This window comes from Pteropus alecto, unplaced genomic scaffold (assembly GCF_000325575.1).
Source record: "Pteropus alecto unplaced genomic scaffold, ASM32557v1 scaffold134, whole genome shotgun sequence".
Classification (NCBI taxonomy): domain Eukaryota; kingdom Metazoa; phylum Chordata; class Mammalia; order Chiroptera; family Pteropodidae; genus Pteropus; species Pteropus alecto.
This window is the reverse complement of record NW_006436283.1, coordinates 527,672-545,027: the sequence shown is the minus strand read 5'-3', so window position 1 is coordinate 545,027 and position 17,356 is coordinate 527,672. Positions and strand designations below refer to the sequence as shown.

Below are 17,356 nucleotides of genomic sequence, written 5' to 3'. Positions count from 1 at the left end.
CCACGCTGGCTCTGCGGCACGCATCTGCCGCCTCTCAAGGCATCGCTTTCTCCTGTGCTCCGTTTTACACATTAGTTCAGCTTGAGTGCACAGCGTGAGTAAAGTGTACTGTCGGGCTCAGGCGTGTCCTCGGCTGTCACACGCACTCCCCCTCACTCACTGCCTCACCCAGAGCCGCTTTCAGGACTTTTTCTCTTTTCTACGGTATTTTTACTATTTTTCCTGTGTAGACACAGTATGTTACAATAGCCTACAGCACTCAGCGCCGAGCTGTGCGGGCTGGCAGCCTGGAGAAGCAGCCTGGACCACAAAGCCCAGCCGTGCGGTTGGCCACAGCAACAGGTTTGCATTAGTCACTCTGCGATGTTCCCACAATGATGATGAAACCCCAAACAGAACATTTCTCAGGACGTCCCCGTGTCGTTACGTGGTGCGTGACTATACGAAAGCGCAGAGCGTTTTCAGTTTAGCTTTACAGTAAGTTTTTGCTACCATTAAAGCAACGCCCTTTCATTTTAAAATTTAACATTTAAAAAACCATATCTTAAAGAGAACAAATTTAACACCTAAGTTCTGATGCGTAACGTGGCAAAGGCCTGTAGCCATTCCGAGACCTTGACGGTCCTCAGAATCGCACTGACTTTCACCCCCCAACTCCTGTGCGCCCCAGATAAGGACAATCTGGGACTCAGCGTCTCCCCGCTTCTAACCGAGCGAGCGTGCACGCTGAGCAACGCTGTGCTCAGAGGACACGCCGCGCTGGCCTCGTCCCCGCCACCCACTGCTCAGGGCTGACTCTCCTGTCACAAACGGCTGAGCGTGTTCTTACGTGTGCGCACCGGTGCGAATCCTGACACGTGGAATTCCCGTTCGTGTCTGTCCGCCCCACGGACACACCCAGAAACACAGGGTGCACACGGTCTCCCCGCACAGGACGGCAAACGCCCCGCTGCCGACGAGGGCGGCCGGCCGGCTCTGACGCCGAGCCCCACGCTGCACCGGCGTCCCCCTCACCTCTCCGCTGGACCCTTCTCACCTATTACCAGCCGTACGCGTTTCCTCTTCTCTGACACCGCTACATGTGCTTTTGCCAATTTTTTCTGTCAAGATGGCTTCTCCCTATTTTACAGCAGTTCTTTATCAATTCTGGATCCAGAAGTATCACTAGTTTAAGTGAGACGAATATCTTCTCATTTAATGCCATGTTTTTATTTTCTTTCGGAGTCTTTCGATAAGGGATGCTAAATTCGAACACACATAAACGTATCAATCTTCTCCTTTATGAGTAAGCTTTTTGGTACCTGACGTGAGAAACCTATCCTGTACTCGAAGTCACAGGGGGATGGTACTTTCTTTTAAAAGTTCCAATGTTATGTTGCTTCTACTTCCAGCCAAGATGGAGTAACGGGGACCCCCCATCTACCCTCACATCTGCAACAACCGAGAAGAGGAAACAAAACACAGGACCTACGCAAAGATGCCGTTTCCAGGCCAAGGAGCAACGAATGCCACCGATGCCTGAAAGGCAGGAACTGCCCAGTGCAGCCCAGTCCTGCCCGGTCCTGCCTCGAGAGTGTCGGCAGAAAGGCAGGAACCGAACTCGTGAAAGTAACAACCCCACCCCATAACCAGGCCGAGGAAGAATCTGAGCAATAGTAGAATACCCAGCACGCGAGAGGGGAAAATTTAGTGTCCGGCACCCAAAGATGACCAGGGATGCAAAGCAGCAGAAACGTGATCCCAACTGAGAACAAGTCGATCAACAGAGGCCGACTCAGATGTCAGAATTAGCAGGGAAAGGCAGAAACAGTTATCACAAATTATAACTATTCCACATCACAGTCAGCCAACAGCATGGCACGGGACATACGTTGAAGACCCACATCTAACTGTGGGAGCTGGACACAGCAACGGCTGGGGTGCAGACACAGGGTGGGGTCAACAGCAGGTCAGACACTGCAGAAGATAAGACTCGTGAGCCTGAAGGCGCAGCACAAGAAACTACTGAAAAAGCCAACGAGAGCTTCAGTCGGCTGTGGGGCGACTTTAAGACCCCCGACACGTCTGTACCTGGAGCCCCAAGGAAAGAGCAGGGAGGAAGGGGGTAGAAGTCACAGCGGAGTAGATGGAGGAGAAAATAAAGCCGCAGATCCAAGAAGCCCAACACGCCCCGAGCACAAGAGCCAGAGACACCACGCTAACGCCCAAGGCTCCACTCGCTCGCCACCGGTGACAGAGGGAGCGTCTTGGAAGCAGCCAGGGGACATGCCACGCACAGAGCAACAAAGAGGATGACCGTGACTTCCCGTCAGAAACACGGCACGGAACACAGTGCTGGGACATCTTCTGAGCACTCAGAGAAAGTTGGCAATCGATTCGAGTACAGGCTACAAAAGCCCCAGCAAAGCACAGACAAACGGAGATGTTTTCAGATGTAAAAGCTGAGGAATCGATCACCAGCAGCCCTGCACGGCTACTAGGTCCCCTGAGGGACAGAGGGCGGTGACACTGCATGGACGTCTGGGCCCACACACGGGGATGGCAAGCTCTGGGGACAACGGAAGCACGCGTGTTAGAGATGACTGTTTCAACAAAAACCACGTAACACAGGGCTTGTAAGATGCACAACAGTACCACGCAGCTGGGATGGGAGAGACGGGGACACGCCTTCGTAAGGTCCTGCTGCTCCACGTGAGGTGCCAGCATCACCTGAGGGGAGGCTGACAGGTGAGGGTGACTGACAGGCCCTAACTCAACCACTGGAGTAACGAGAGGGATGGTAATTGGCCAACAGGAGCTAACCGTGAGAAAAATCACTAAGAAGTTTAAGAAAGTATTTGATTAATCCGAATGACGGCCAAAAAAAGAATAAAATGAAACAAAAACCACCAGCAAGACGAGACTCAAATCTACCCCGCCGTCAATAACGTTAAACGTAGGTGCAGTAGGCGGCTGACAGGCCCTGCAGCCGTGAGTGACACACCGGCCGACTCCACCAGTCTAACCCTCACGCACAACCAACTTCCTACACCACAGCATCCATGTCGTAACCAAAACGAAGGTATTTGAGGAAGGCACACGTTTCAGATTAGACAGAAAGACCAACCCCACACGCTGCCTGCGACAGGCGCCCCTCAGACACAAACAGGTCACAAGGCCACACCAATGTCAGAGCATAGGACGCCATGTGGGCCCAGGATGCAGAAGAGGGAATCTCCAGAGATCTAGCAGTCATTTTGCAGTGACAAGCCCTCGATTCATCAAGAGAACATAATTCTAAACGTTTATGGAGCTACCAAGGGCTTCAAACACATGAGGCAAAACTGCCAGGAGAGAGAAATCCATCTGGGACTGGGGGCTTGGGCGACCTCTCTCAACAGAACGGCCTCCGCCAGCATGCACGGGCATCTGCCAGGACGGGCATAAAACAGGTCTCAACAAAGTTAAAGGGACTCACGTTATATAAAGTATGTTCTCAGATGACAGTGGAATTCAATTAGAAATAAATAATGTAGAGCTCTGAAAAATTCTGATATTTGGAAGCTAAATAATACACTTCAAAACAACCATGGATCAAAGGAAGAAATCAAAAGGAAGACTGGAAAGCATGTGGAACTAAATGAAAATGCAAACAACGTATCAGGACTTGTGAGATGCCACTCCAATTGTACTGAACGCCTGTAGCAGAAAAGACAGGTCAACGATCCCAGCTTCCATCTTAAGAAAATAGGACATTAAACCCAAAGTAAGAAGAAATAAAAGATCACAGTAGAAATCCGTGAAGTAGCAAACAAAATTTACTGAGACCAAAAACTGGTTCTTTAAGAACTCGGATTTTTGACAAACCTCTATTCAGACAGAGCAGGGAAAAGAGGAAGGCACAAATGACCAGTATCAAGAATGAGGGGACATAGCTACACTCCACAAATATTAAACTGCTAGCAGGAAAACATTATTTACAGGTTTACACTAATTGCAATACCTTAGATAAAACGGAGACATTTCTTGAAAGACACAAACTGTCGGAGCCCTCGGGTCCTGCTGGCGGGAATGTGAAACGGTCTGGCCACCTGGGAAATCAGTCCGGCAGTTTCTTAGACGTGACCGCCCACCCACGTCTGATTCAGCCATTCCACCCCTAGTTGCTTACTCAAGAGAAAAGGAAAGAAACGTCCACACAGGCGTCTCCAAAGAAGTTCACAGCAGCTTTGTTCGTTCGGGCTGCCGGAGACCTGGAACCAACCCCGATGTCTGTGAACAGGCGGGGGGTGGACACTGGCCCACCCACATGGGGTGCTTCTGAGCAATGCAGAGGAGGGGCCACGGATGCACAGGACACGGGTGAGGCTCAAAAAAGAACACGATGGCTCTACTCTCTTATGTGAAACTCTCGAAGATGCACACTAATCCCATAACGGACGCAGGTGAGTGGTGACCTGGGGCCAGAGGGTGGGGCCAGGACGACTGACTACAAAGGGAGACTCAAACTTAACGGGCGATGGATACATTAACTACTTTGACTACGGTAACGGGTTCATGAGGGTGTACACACAGCAAAACCTATCACACTGCACACCTAAAACACGGTTTACTACACAATAACGCTTTTTACTTACTTAGTTTCAAGTATACAGTACATTGCTTAGACATCTATATAGATCGTAAAACGATCCCAATTTCTCCGTCCATCGTATTAATGCTAACTGCATTCCCTGTGCCATGCTCCCCATCCCGTGACCACCCAGCAGCTAATTTGCACTTCTTTAACCCTACACCCCGTTCTCCCAGCCTCCAAACTCTCCTCCCCTACGTCTGTCACCAAACTGTCCACTATATTTGTGAGTCTGTTTTTGATTAGTTTGTTCTTTTTATTCCTTAGATTCTGCATGTAAGTGAAATCGTATAGTGTTTATCTTTCTCTGTCTGACTTAAATATTACCTTCTAGGTCCATCACAGCAATGTCTTTTCCCTCCCTTTCCTTTCAGTCTGTGTGTCTAAATCTGAAGTGAGTCTCTTACAAGCAACATGTAAGGGTCTTATCTTTCTTTCTATCCATCCACTCTATCTTTTGGTTGGAGCACTGAGTTCTTTTCCATTTGAAGTTCTCACTGATAGGAATGTAGTTGTTACCATTCTTTATTCCTGTTTTTGACACGTTTTTTCTTCTTAAAGAAGACTCTCCAACATTTCCTGTAATACTGGCTTGGTGGTGATAAATTCCTTTAATTTTTGTCTGGGAAGCTCTTTATCTGTCCTTCAACTCTAAATGACAGCTTTGCTGGATAAAGTATCCTTGGTTGTAGATTCTGGGTCTTCATCCTGTCGAAAATTTTTTGCCAAGCCCTTCTGTCCTGCATAGTTCTTTTGAGAAATCAGCTGCCAGTCTCATGGGTGTTCCCTTATACGTAATTATCTTTTTTTCTGGCTGCTTTTAATATTCTTTGTATTTAATCTTTGGCACTTTACGTGTCTTGGTGTGAGCCTCTTTTCCCTGATTTTTGGAATTCTCTGAGCTTCCTGGGGTTTTGTGTCCATTTCCTTCACCAGGTTAGAGTTTTCCATCATTATTTTTTCAAACAGCTGTTCAACATCTTGATCTTCTTCAGTTACGCCCATCAGACAGATATTTATAGGACCCTTAATAGTGTCCCATATCCTCCTTAAATTATTTTTATAGTCTTGGGACCTTATCTCTTGCCATTCTGATTGCGTGTCCTTGGCTTTCCCGTCCTCTAGATACGGCATTTGATCCTTTTCTTTATTCACTTTGTTTATTCCATTTAATGTACTTTTCATCTCAGATGTGCTCTTCATTTCAGACTGGTTCCCTTTTATAATTCCCATTTCCATTTTTATGTTTTTTATCTTTGTTGAAGTTCTCACTGAATTTATCTACACTTCCCCAAAACACTGACTTTTAAGAATCAAAACATTTTCCAGTTTTGCTCATCACATTGAAGTCCCTTCCTCCTTCTGAAAGTGGGTTTCTGGGTGAGGTAGGACGCCCACTGTCCCTGGCCCACGTTCCCAAGGCCTTCCCTGTCTGTGTGCAGCTAACACAGGACTGGGGTCAACGTCCACCCAGACCACATGGCGATGTGCTGAAGACTGGCACAGTCCACACACTTCCCCACCTGATGTCCTAAAAATGTCCTTCGTAGCTTCTCCCCGCTAACCCAGGGTCCAACCTGGGAGCACGTGGTTGTCGTGTTTAAGCCTAGAAGGTTGTTGAAACTTTCATCATAGAGAGATTTGGGAGAGGTTCAGGTAATTTTGCAGGATGGTCCTTGGTTCGACTTGCCTGAGTGCTGGGTCTGACCACTTATCAGATATGATCTGCCAGGTCTCTTCACCAAAGGGTACTTCTCTGTTATTAATTAGTCATCTGTGGAGGAAGCTTTGCAGGTAGCATCAAGACCTCGTCTCCTGAATTTGCATATATTGATGATTCCCACCTGAACCAATCAATAAAGTGGTAATTTTCCATCTCCGATGGTTCCTTCTGCATTTTTCTGTGGAATTAACTGTGTGAAGCTCAGTTGTGGATCTGTGAATTTGCCTCCCCCTCTCATGTGCTATAATCCATTACCAATCTTGAGGTTCTCGTCACCCCAATGTGGCCAGCAGGTACCCTCCAAGCTTGCTCCATACGGAGTGAAAAGGCTGAGCATGAGGCCAGTCTGATGGACTACGCACGAGCCACTGCACCCGAGGACATCTCCCAGGGGCTGGGCAGGGTTTTCCACCGCTGGCCGCCCTGTGATCTGCTCTTGAGGGAGGGTGCTGAACTGTCCCCAGGCGACAGGATAAGAGGAGGGGCAAAGGAAAGCGGCCGGCTCCTGAGCACGTCCCCACAACTCAGTACACTCCCTGAGGGAGCTGCTCCTGGGTCCCATGACCTCCAGAGGCCAACGTCACTGGCTGTATGAATGAGGCATCCTGCATGCTTTTTTCTAGGCGTGAACACTCTGGCTGCGTCTCTGTGCGCTTCTGCCCAGGCCCTGGCAGGCTCCTGCGCGGCTGAGCAGGCACCGCGTGAGTGCTTCCTGCTGCTTCAGCACCGCGGAGAGCAGCCACGAGGGGCGCACCCTCCACTGAACCGCCTTTCAGCTTATGAACCAGATCCTCTCGACGCCCCTCCGACAAGAAATCATGGGAGCTGAGGTTCTCAGAAGGTGGTCCCACAGTGTGATCTCCCATGGAAGATTAAGAGAGGCTGGCCGAGGCACAGGGCTGTTCCGGACCTCCAACCCAGCTAGCGTCATCCACCAGAGCCTTTGCTGGCGCAGGCCAGGTCAGCCAACACGACAAGTTCGGGAGTGCTTGTGAACCCCGCGAGCTGGTCAACATGGGCCTTGAGGACACTCCTGCGCCCAGCCCAAGCTGCCAGGGCGGCTGTATGAAGCGCAAAGTCCTTAAGCACGAACAGTGCTGGGCTTTCCCGCCCAGCATTCATTCCTCCAGAGGGACCACAGCGAGGCTGCTCCGCAGTGCCCTGCAGACACGGGTGGTGCCGTGCAGCTGGAGCGCAGGGGCCAGTCTGCATGCTGGGACTCACGTGTCGAGATGGGACAAACGCAGTGGAGCACAGTGCATCACCTGTCTGATCCCAGGTGCGTGGAGCCCCAACTGCTGGCCCCTTCACCTCTACCCCACCTGCTGTGTTTGTCAGGGTTCCTTAGGACTTGGAGAGTTGCTGATTTGGTGACTGACCACTAGGTGGCCCAACTGACATAATATAATGTGTTCTTTATTCTCCAAGTTTTTCTGGGGTTTGTTTACCAACTCCTCTTTCTACTGAGAGAAAACTAGCCACAACATCTTTGACAAAACGTTCCATACCAGGTGAAGGACCTGAAAGGCAGGCCTGAAGCAGGGGTCCTGAGACCTCCTTTCAGATCCTCTTGCCCTATTTTAATTTTCTATTCTGGACCAGTACTTGACCCCTAGCCTACCCTATTCCGTCCTCTACCCCCTACTCCCCAAGGAAAAGACCACATGCCCATACATTTGCTTTGTGGGGTGTCTCCATAACTCTTAAATAACGTGTGCAAAACTCTTAAGAAGCTAGAAAAGTTCCATTCCTTGTTCCCAACCTCCTGAGTCAAGACCATCCCTTGATGTGACTCACGCCAGGTGCACTGCTGATTCTGGATGGAGCAAGCCTACCTGACTCTCTAACCCTGGTGGGGGGCTTCCACGTAGAAAGTGGGGTCAGGAGACCAAGGGACGGAAGTTGAGCCATCCCCATGTCACTCAGGAACTGCTGTGCGGCAGTGTGTCCACGTGGCTACAGGGTTAACAGGAAACGCACAAATGGCACTCCATGGTCACTGCTGGGCACTGAAGCTGCATGAAGTCCTGAACTGACGTGGGGGGGTGGGGCGGAGCCTGAGCTCCTGCCCTGTCCCAGATCCCTCCCCATCATTGTGAATCACGGAGACGGAGCCCCCCGGCCCTCAGTGCCCCATGCCTGGCGTGGTAGTCGGATGCTTCGCCTTGCGGGCTGGCACTTCCTTCCCATGCGTTGTCACTGTGGAACACGCACTGACCCTTTTCCCTTCCCTTCCCTTTTCCTGGGAAAATACAATGAATAAAAGTTATTGGTACTAAAAGGGAAAAAAGAATTACATTTGTAACTGACTGTTGTTGGTATAAAGAGATGAACTGACTTTCTATTCTGACCTTGAGCCAGCTCTCCCCGCTGTACTTCTGGGCTTCCTGGATAGGAAATTAGATCACATTCTAGTAAGTTTCATTTCTTCCTTTTCCATCCTTATGCTTTCAATCCGCACCTTGGCCTCTGTGCTAGCCAGGACAGCCCAGGCATGCTGAGGAGTCACAGCCAGGCTGATCTGTGCGGGGATAGGGGGCAAACCTGGGCGACCGCCCTGGCACGCACCCCCTACAAGCCAAGCCCCTGCCCACCGCCCGGCACACACCACACGCAGCTGTGCCCTAGAGGCTCCTCTGGGAGCACACGCCAAGAGCACACGTGGCTCCGAGGCAGAGCTGGCTGAGGACACGGGGATGGCCAGGCAGCACAGGAAGCCCGCACCCTCCCACACACTTGCATTTTCATGAAGCCAAAGGGCCCGCGTGGAGGAGACACGGTGTGGGACGGGTGAACATCCGCGTCTTGTCACCATGGTGTCAGAGGCACACGTGGCGAGAGTAAGGGGCTCCTGGTCCTCGGAGACGGTGGCAAACCGAGCATTCAGGCCCCGTCCACTGGGAGCACGCAACTGCTGTGTGGCAGTGACCTGGGAGCTGTAACGTGCAGGTATAGATCTGTGTCCTTTGAGAAGTTTTACAGGCACCACTGCCTCAGTTTCCCCCTTCAGGACAGGAGACTGACAACACCTACGCACAGGACTATCGTGGCAGCGAATGCACCTATGTGTGGAAAGACGCCTTCACAACACTTGACACTAACTCCTCCCCTGGGACTAAGGATAGTTCTCTCTTGCACCAGGCATGACAATGCCACCATCACCTGGGCGGTGGCCCGGGTGACCCTGTGTCACAAGCTAAACAGTGCGAGGTACCAGACTTTGAGCTTTCTTCCACAATCGGCATCTGCCACCGGCAAGTAAGCCCAGAACTTGGCAGAAAGAGAGGAGCCCGAGCTGCTGGCTGGCCCTCGACAGCGACCGAGCGGCCCGCACCCCCACGGGAGATGGGATACAGAAGCGGGCGGGTGGCGAAGCCGGGGCTCCCTGGCGCAGCGGACCTCTACGCCCTCCCTGCTGGCCACAGCGCAGTCCTGGCCGGGGTACGCTCCGCTCTAGCGGGCACCATCTGTTCCCCAACCTACAGACCCTCGCGTCCTACTAGCGCCCACCAGCGAGCGCCTGATGGGGGAGCACAGATCCGCGTGTGCGGGGCGGCCAGACGGGGGAGGAGGTTTCCCACAGGAAGACCAGGAAAAGGTGCTGTTCCATGCGGGAGCTGGAGCGGGGGCCGGGGGCTGGGCGCCGGGCGCCGTGCACGGGCAGTCGGCGGCATCGACACGGCTCCGAGCCTCCCGCCTGGGGCAGGGTGCTCCTGGCACCATGCTCTGTGCAGAGAGCAGTCCACACAGCGAATGGCCTAGTCTGCCTTGCCAGCGCCCTCCGGGGGTCGGGGGAGGTTGGGGGGAGGCTGGCTCCCTGCCCGCTCTGCCTTGGGTGCCCCAGCTTCAGTTCTCAGACGCTGCTTCTCATAACTCAACACAGCTTGTAAGCTGGGGAGGCTTTACTCAACCTCAGCACCAAGCTCCTCCATGAAGGCCACATCCGAGTCACCTCACTCTGTTTGTCTCCACCTTAAGAGCTGTGTCCGAGAAGCCTGCCTCGTGCTGAGGGCCACCGCAGGGCAAGCTCCGCGGACCTCTCCCTGGGGACAACACGGGCTGGGACGTTTTCACCCCGTGTGCCATTCCATGGCCTCTCTGGTCCCACAAAATGCAGGACGGGATGTACTGGACGCGCCTCCGCAAGGGTCCCGCGGGACCGTCTGCGTTGCCTCCAGGCGCATCTGCTGCCAGAGACACGCACGCTGCAGCAGCCGAGGAGCGCTGGCTCCCCGCAGCGGCACAGACGCCTCGCGCTCGTGCAGGAAAGACGTCGGGACTCTGAAGACAAGCTCTTCGTGGCCGGGAAAGGCCGCAGGGCTCCCAACAGGGCGCCAAGGAGGCGGCGGCGTGGCCCCCATTCCCAGGAAGCCCCAGCGCTCAGGAGTGGCACAAACTTGCCTGCCGTCGCACTGCAGGGTCTTCACGCCTCCAAGACCCCCAACAAAACTCCCTCCTGCTCCCTTAGAGAAAGTATTTTCAAGTCCAGAGAACTCTAGAAGCTGATCCTGCGGTCGGGAGAGGCACCCGCAGGCACCCTTAGGCCTGAGAGGAGGATGTGGTACAGAAATGGGACAGTGAATGAGCTGGAAGGGGTCGCAGACAGGGCTGAGTTCAAACCGCCTGCTCCATTCAGAAAAGACTGAAGGGCTGCCCCAGAGCTGTGAGCGAAGCAGGTGGCCCAAGTGGCACACAGGACCACTGGCAGAGCTGGAAAATCCGAGTCCACACAAACCCCAAGTTCAAGGTGCTGCTGCATAAGATGGAGCTAAGGAAGGTGGTGTGTAAATAAAAAGCGTAAATTTACATTTCTTGGGGGCGTGAGGCCCTCTGCAGGCCTCCGGACAGGCTCTGAGGAGCCGAGGGGCGGGGGCCTGGGCAGTGCCTTCCCCTCCCCCACAGGAAGCAGGTGGACACCCCCCCGCCCCCCGCAGACACAGCAGGTACCCCCGCCAGGTCAAGGTCAAGGCCGTACCTCCTCCCTGCATCATCTTGTAGATCTTGCTCTCGATGTGGAGCTGAGGGTGTTTGGTTTTGACACATTCGAGCTTGATGGCGACTTCTTCTCCTGCAGCGATGTCCGTACCTGGGCAGAGAGAGTCGTAAGCGTTAGTCATCTGGTGTCCACCACCTAACTCAGTGTCACGACACGCTGAGGAGCAGGAGGCTGCCCGAGTCTACCAAGGACCGGATGACAGACGCCCTCCACCCCCGGCATGAGACGGTGTCAGGGGTCGGCAATCCCCACGAAAGTCATCTTCATTTCACTTTTGAAAACAGCACGTATTTGATGCGCACAGAAAGATCTAGAGTGGCGTCCCACCACCGCTTCCCCCCGTGCCCACGCGGATGACGTCGCCAGGGCACCCGGAGACTGGCCTCCCGTCTCTTCAGGTCTGAACCTCCCTACCCACCCTGCTGCCGGCCCCAGTGCGGCTGCGTGTTCCCGGATACTTACGAGTGGGCCCCATTCCCCGCGCTGCCCTGAGGGGCCTCTCCCTAGGGGGAGGGCCTCTGTCCACCCAGCCTGGAGGGTGGAGCCACACACAGGTCTCAGCGGTCAGGTGCTTCCCCAGTGGGCTTGACTGCCACAGGCGGCAGCGGTCATCGCTAACCCATCGCGGGCCAGGCCAAGCGACGCCCAGGGGGGCTCGGCCAGCCTCTTCCTTCCTGGGCGACAGGACCGCCTGTGCGTTTCTTACTGACGCTTACTAATGTGACATGTATGTACCTGTCACATGACTTTTGTTAAGTTTTGTGCTAAAACTGGCAGCACATCTGCTGATACCTCCCGATCATCAGCCATGAGTTTAAAGGCAAAATTAGAGTTTCTGTCTAAAAATGCTGTATCTCTGCTTTACTCCACTCGAAAACTGCAACGTGACAGCCAACACCGTCCAGGCTCCACACACAAGTGCTCCTGCGTCCCCACCTGACCCAGTGCTGCCTGCACGGCGTTCCCGGGAGCTGACCGCAGGACTGGAACAGAAAGATGCTGCGCGGGCGCGCACCGAGCCCCTGCGGGCTCTCCCCTGGGGTCCGCCAAGCACAGGCACTAGTCCTCCCCGACGCCTCGTCCCCAGCAGAAGAAAGCATCACGCTGGCCCCAGCAGCCCGGAAAGGGCCAGGGACGTTCTCTTCCCTGGGAAACTGCAGGGCTGGGCCAGTTCTCGGTGACTCGGTTCCCCTCGCCATCAAAGACAAGCTGGGAGCTCTGCCGTGTGTCTCGTGAGGGGGCCGTGAAGAACAGGTGGGTGGTCACAACACACTTCAAGATGCCCAAACGAGAGGCAGAGCAAGGTCATCAGGCAGCAGAACGAGCAGCCTGTTCGTGTCCACATGCAGTATATGGCCAAGAACCCCAGAGAAAACAGCCTCCTCTGTCTGCTCAGACAGCTGCATGAAATGCAGGAGATTCTAGCGAGCCTGGGACCCAAACCAGCCCCCAGTGTCGTGTTCCGTGGGAAAAGCCACCATCCGGTCCTGCCAGCGACCACTCTGGGGTTTAGAGCTTCACTGCCTCCAGCCCCAAGACAGACAGGTAACATGCTCTGTTCTTCCTGCGGCCAGGACAATCTATCCAGTTACAAGAGAGGCGTCTTCACCGCAAAATTTATTGTGCAAGTGAAAAACGAGCTCCGACTTCCTGCGAAGACCTGGACTCTGAGCTGCACTCGCCAGCCCAGGAGAGGCCGGTGACTCATCCAATGGTTACATCGGCAACTCCGCTCGGCCCAAAGCTGAGCTGTACAGCCTCCGCAGGAGCCCCGCTGATCTTCCAACTGTGTCCACACTGCCACCCCGGCCAGGCCACAGGTCCTCGAAGACGGCCTGGGAACACCACCGGGACTAGCACTTTTGACAATGCAGAGCACATGTCTAGCTAAACTCCACTGTGGCCCAGAAAGCCAATGTAGAACAGTGACCCCTGCAAAAGGGACCGTCTGCGAGAGAAATGACCCCAGGCAACTCTGCAACACAATATGAATCCTCCTATTGTGGTGCCAGCCTCCCCCGGGGTCACACGAGGAACACAGCTGGGCTCCCCTGGGGTCACACCCGCCACAGAGCAGGGCTCCCCCGGGGTCACACCTGCCACAGAGCCAGGCTTCCCCGGGGTCACACCAGGAACAAAGCCAGGCTCCCCTGGGTCACGCCTGCCGCAGAGCCGGGCTCCCCCAGGGTCACGCCTGCCACAGAGCCGGGCTCCCCCGGGGTCAGAGACGTGAAGGTCGCCCTGAGTCTGATGATGCGAGAACAGGCTGGTTATGGACCGTCTGCCACACACACCTGAGCATAGCACAGGCTGCAGGCCCCGCCCCTGGGAGGCCCTCACCCCCTAGGGGGAGTGCCAAGCAGCAGAGTGGGAGGATCCCTGCATTCTGGGGAAAGCAAATATCAGAGGCCACAGAGCAAGACTGAGGTTCACCAGTCTGCAGCCCCACAGTCTTGTCTCACTCCCCCCAGCTGACAGAGGCCTCATGCTCCAGGGACAGTGCTGCTCCAAGCCCAATCCTTGAACTGCCGTGGTCCAGGCAGGGACAAATACAGCCCAGTGAGGAGGCCCCAAGGAGCTTTGACAGCAACATGACATTGTTGCTACGTTTTAATATTATTTTGCAAAAGCGCTGGTCGGCATTGAATTGGAAATTACAAAAGCTGGTGCTTCAGCACAGGTGACTTTTAGGAGTACTTCTAGATGAGGACAGACATTTAGAAGGCACCGCTGAGGTCTGGTTCCAGATTCAGAACAAGCCAGAACCAAGTGGCAGGTAAGTGTTCCTGCACAGGGTCTGTGGCCACGAAGGTGCTTCATCTGCCACACAAACTCCACCCCGCGCAGCTCAGCCCAGCCAGATGGTGGTCTGTGCGCAGACTCAGCTCCCTGCTGGTCCCAGGAAAACAAAACTATGTCTCTCAAGTGGGGCGGAAGAGGCAGATGGTAAATTAAGTGACCCCAAGCTTGACCTTGTCCTGGAACAGGAAGGTAATTTGCCACTGAGGAGTGATATCCACAAAGAAAACAGGGAGAGGCCTCGGAATAGCAGGGCAAAGGTCACCACAGGGCAACTGGTGACAAGGCAGCTGATGCAGTGTCATGACTTGTCAGCTCAAGCCACCACCCTAAAGAATGCAGGCAGATGACTAGAGCTGAGCGAGGGCAGGCGACTGCTCCTCTCCGGGCCGGACAGCCACCACGCTGGAACCCCTGCAGCGTGTCCGACACCCCGGGTGCTGCTGAGAGGCAGCGCAAGGCGGCGAGGGGAAAGCGTGAAAATCAAAAAGGGCGATTCCTTGGCTTTAGTGCCCAAAAAAGGTGTTTGTGCACGTCACAAAGTCAGACAGCACAGTCCCTCTGGGTGACAGGCCGGCAGACTGTCCTCTGGTAGACTGATGGAGCGACAGCACCAGGCACAAATGCCAAGAGCTGGTGGGAAGAAAACCTCCACTCTGACCCATCGGGAAGGAGGGGGTCCTGGCCGAGAGCAGAGCTCCCTGAGAACAAGGTGGGGGCTCACATGCGCCCCGCAGGCGGCCCTGAACCCTGGCCGAGCTTCAAGGCCACTGGCTGCTCCTGTGGCCGGCCCACACAGGCTCTTCCACCAAGGCCTGCATTAGGGACACTGGCTCTCCCTTTGTCTTCAGAGGGCATCATACGTATAAAGCAGAAAGGACTTCTGGTTTCCACTGTTCACAAGACACGTAGGGCTGACGCCGTGGAAGCGAGAGCGGACGGAGGCCGGGGGGAGAGAAGGCTCCGCCTCACACGCACGCACAATACCAGCCACAAGCAACCTTCTGCTCAAGTGTGTGCCGCAGGTGGCCGCTGCGGCCCCAAGAGCCTCTGCGATCTGTCACTCTTAGGGAGGATGGCTGAGGATCAAGACACCTTCTGGGGTCCATGACGGCCCAAGTCCAGGACGCCCTTTCTGAAGCCCAGGCCCTGGAGACACGGCCCTGAGATACTGCCCGCCGTGAAGGCGCAATATGGGGAAGGGCTGGAATGACCCAGCAGGGCAGTGCCACAAGCCCGTGTCAGCGCTGCAGGCCACGGAGAAGACGGGCCACGTCTGGGCTCTCCTGTTCCACGAGGCACTGTGCAAGCTGAAGGCCAGCCTCCCCTCCTAGTCTCGACCATCTGGAGGCACAGAAAGTCACAGGTGGAAATCCAAGCCCCTAAACACCAGCCCCCACATGGGTGAACCTACCTGCAGGAGTCAAGAGCGCCCTGACCACTGGCAAAGCGACGGGGGTAGAAACAATTTCCATTGTAATCACACTAGAATACGCAGGACGTCCCGATTTGCAAGATGGGAACTCAGTTCCTTAAGTGATGCCTAATTAGTGGCCTAAACGAACAGTAAGACTATGGTACAGACGACTCCATGCATCCCCGGCTCGCCGGGCCTGCCATCTGCCGGTCACTGCGGTCCACGGCGGGCTCCTGCACCCCGCCCTTCCAGCCCATCTTACTCAGGCCAGCAAGACCACCTCCCATTCCAGAAGGGGATCACTGGAGCCTGCAAGGACCACCACGTGGGCGAGAGCCAATGCGGATGGGAAAGACTGGGAGTGCTCGGGCCACCCAAGTAAGCCCCAGTGCACCCGGCGCCGGGCCATGTGGGTGCACAGAAGGGGGGCGTGAGCCACAGCCCGACGGTCTCGAGAGGACACACGTGGGAGACTGAGGACGGACTGCTCTGGGACCGGAGGCACTGGTGCACCCAGCGCGAGGTGAGGCCCAAAGGTCGCAGTGGAGGATAAGCAAGCAGGGTTCCCACAAAACTTATATCTCTGTGAGTGACTTTGGTGACAACTGTTCCACAACGTGACTGTCTGAACCCAGCTTCGGAAAGCACAGAGCTGTCTGGCAAAGCCTGAGACCAAAGGACGAAAAATTTTAAAGTATCTACTCTTTGATGCCTGTGTAAGGGTGGCTGATGGGCTGGCTTTTTGGCACAGCTCCTAGACCTGAGAAAACTTTGCCAAAATCTATTGTTCTATAAATAAAGCACACAGCTAGCATTGACCCAGCCTTTCACCTCCCCAAACGATGCTGAGAATGCACCCGCTGACTACTGCACATAAATATTTAAAACAGAAAAATCCACATGTCTCCAAAGTGTATTTTACTCAGCTGGACAGGAGGCTGAAATACAGGTTCAAAGGTATCGATATGGCATGTGACAGGGGGACTCAGTAGGGGAACCAGGCACCAAAAGCAGTAAGAGCCACCCAAACGTGTGGGCCCCTCTCTAGGTGACAAGAGGGAAGGATGGGGTGTGAGCACACACACTTGGGACCAGCTGAAAGGCACAGCGGAAGCAGTGCTGACAGGTAAAGCCATTCCTGACCCTCCCTGCCTGACAGGTAGGCCAGCCTGACACCACCAGCAGCGCAGGGCTGCCAACGCCACAAGTTTACCCCCGAGACTTGTGCAACAGCAGTCCCTCTGTGCACTCACACGCGTGCCAGGCCGGACCATCCCGAACCCGGGGGGTTTGGCGTGACTTACCCACGATTCCTCTGAGAAATGCGAAAAAGTTCCTTTTAAATGCCCAACTTTGGGAGTCAAGCCGACCTTTTATTACACGCGGGCATGTGTGTGTTCTTTCACTGAAAATCTGAGAAAATCCAGAACATTCTAACCCCAAACATTTTTCCCCCCGAATTTGATAGTCAAGGGACAAATCACGAGGAGAGCGTCGCCACCGACTCTGCTCCTAGCTGTGCCATCTCGACACAGACTTCGTCTGGTCCCCTCAATGTCGCTCTCGTTCGGGTCGAGGCACCCAGCACGGAACTCGGATGCGCAACACGTACTCAGCGACCCGCCGCCAGGCCGCGGCCCGGCCCACGGCGGCCGCTCACCGGGGCCGCTGGTCGCAAAGGGCACCGAGGGGCGCGGGAGCCTTGGGCAGCCCTGGAGGTGCCCGCTGCCCACCCCACGCGGCCCACCCGCACGTGCGCAGGACGCGGGGACAGCACACCCGCCCGACGGCCTTTGTCCGTCTGCGGGT

The 17,356-nt window shown here is 54.7% G+C and overlaps 1 protein-coding gene and 1 long non-coding RNA gene across 6 annotated transcripts in view; both read right to left on the bottom strand.

The window, feature by feature from the left end:
• CSNK1D (casein kinase 1 delta) overlaps positions 1-17,356 on the bottom strand; it is a 31,603-nt gene that overhangs the window by 13,227 nt on the left and 1,020 nt on the right. For 3 of the 5 annotated variants that reach the window (XM_025046966.1, XM_025046968.1, XM_025046967.1), the window contains exon 2: positions 11,311-11,421. In XM_025046966.1, coding sequence (XP_024902734.1) covers positions 11,311-11,421 — 111 coding nt within the window. Of the gene's footprint in view, positions 1-11,310; positions 11,422-11,793; positions 11,822-16,851; positions 16,982-17,356 lie in introns of those variants that run through there. The other 2 variants (XM_025046970.1, XM_025046969.1) reach the window with 2 other exon arrangements.
• LOC112480007 lies at positions 7,097-11,304 on the bottom strand. Its single transcript, XR_003046407.1, has 2 exons — positions 8,687-11,304; positions 7,097-8,577 (listed from the first exon to the last, which is right to left on the bottom strand). It is a non-coding gene; the product is annotated as an uncharacterized LOC112480007 (long non-coding RNA).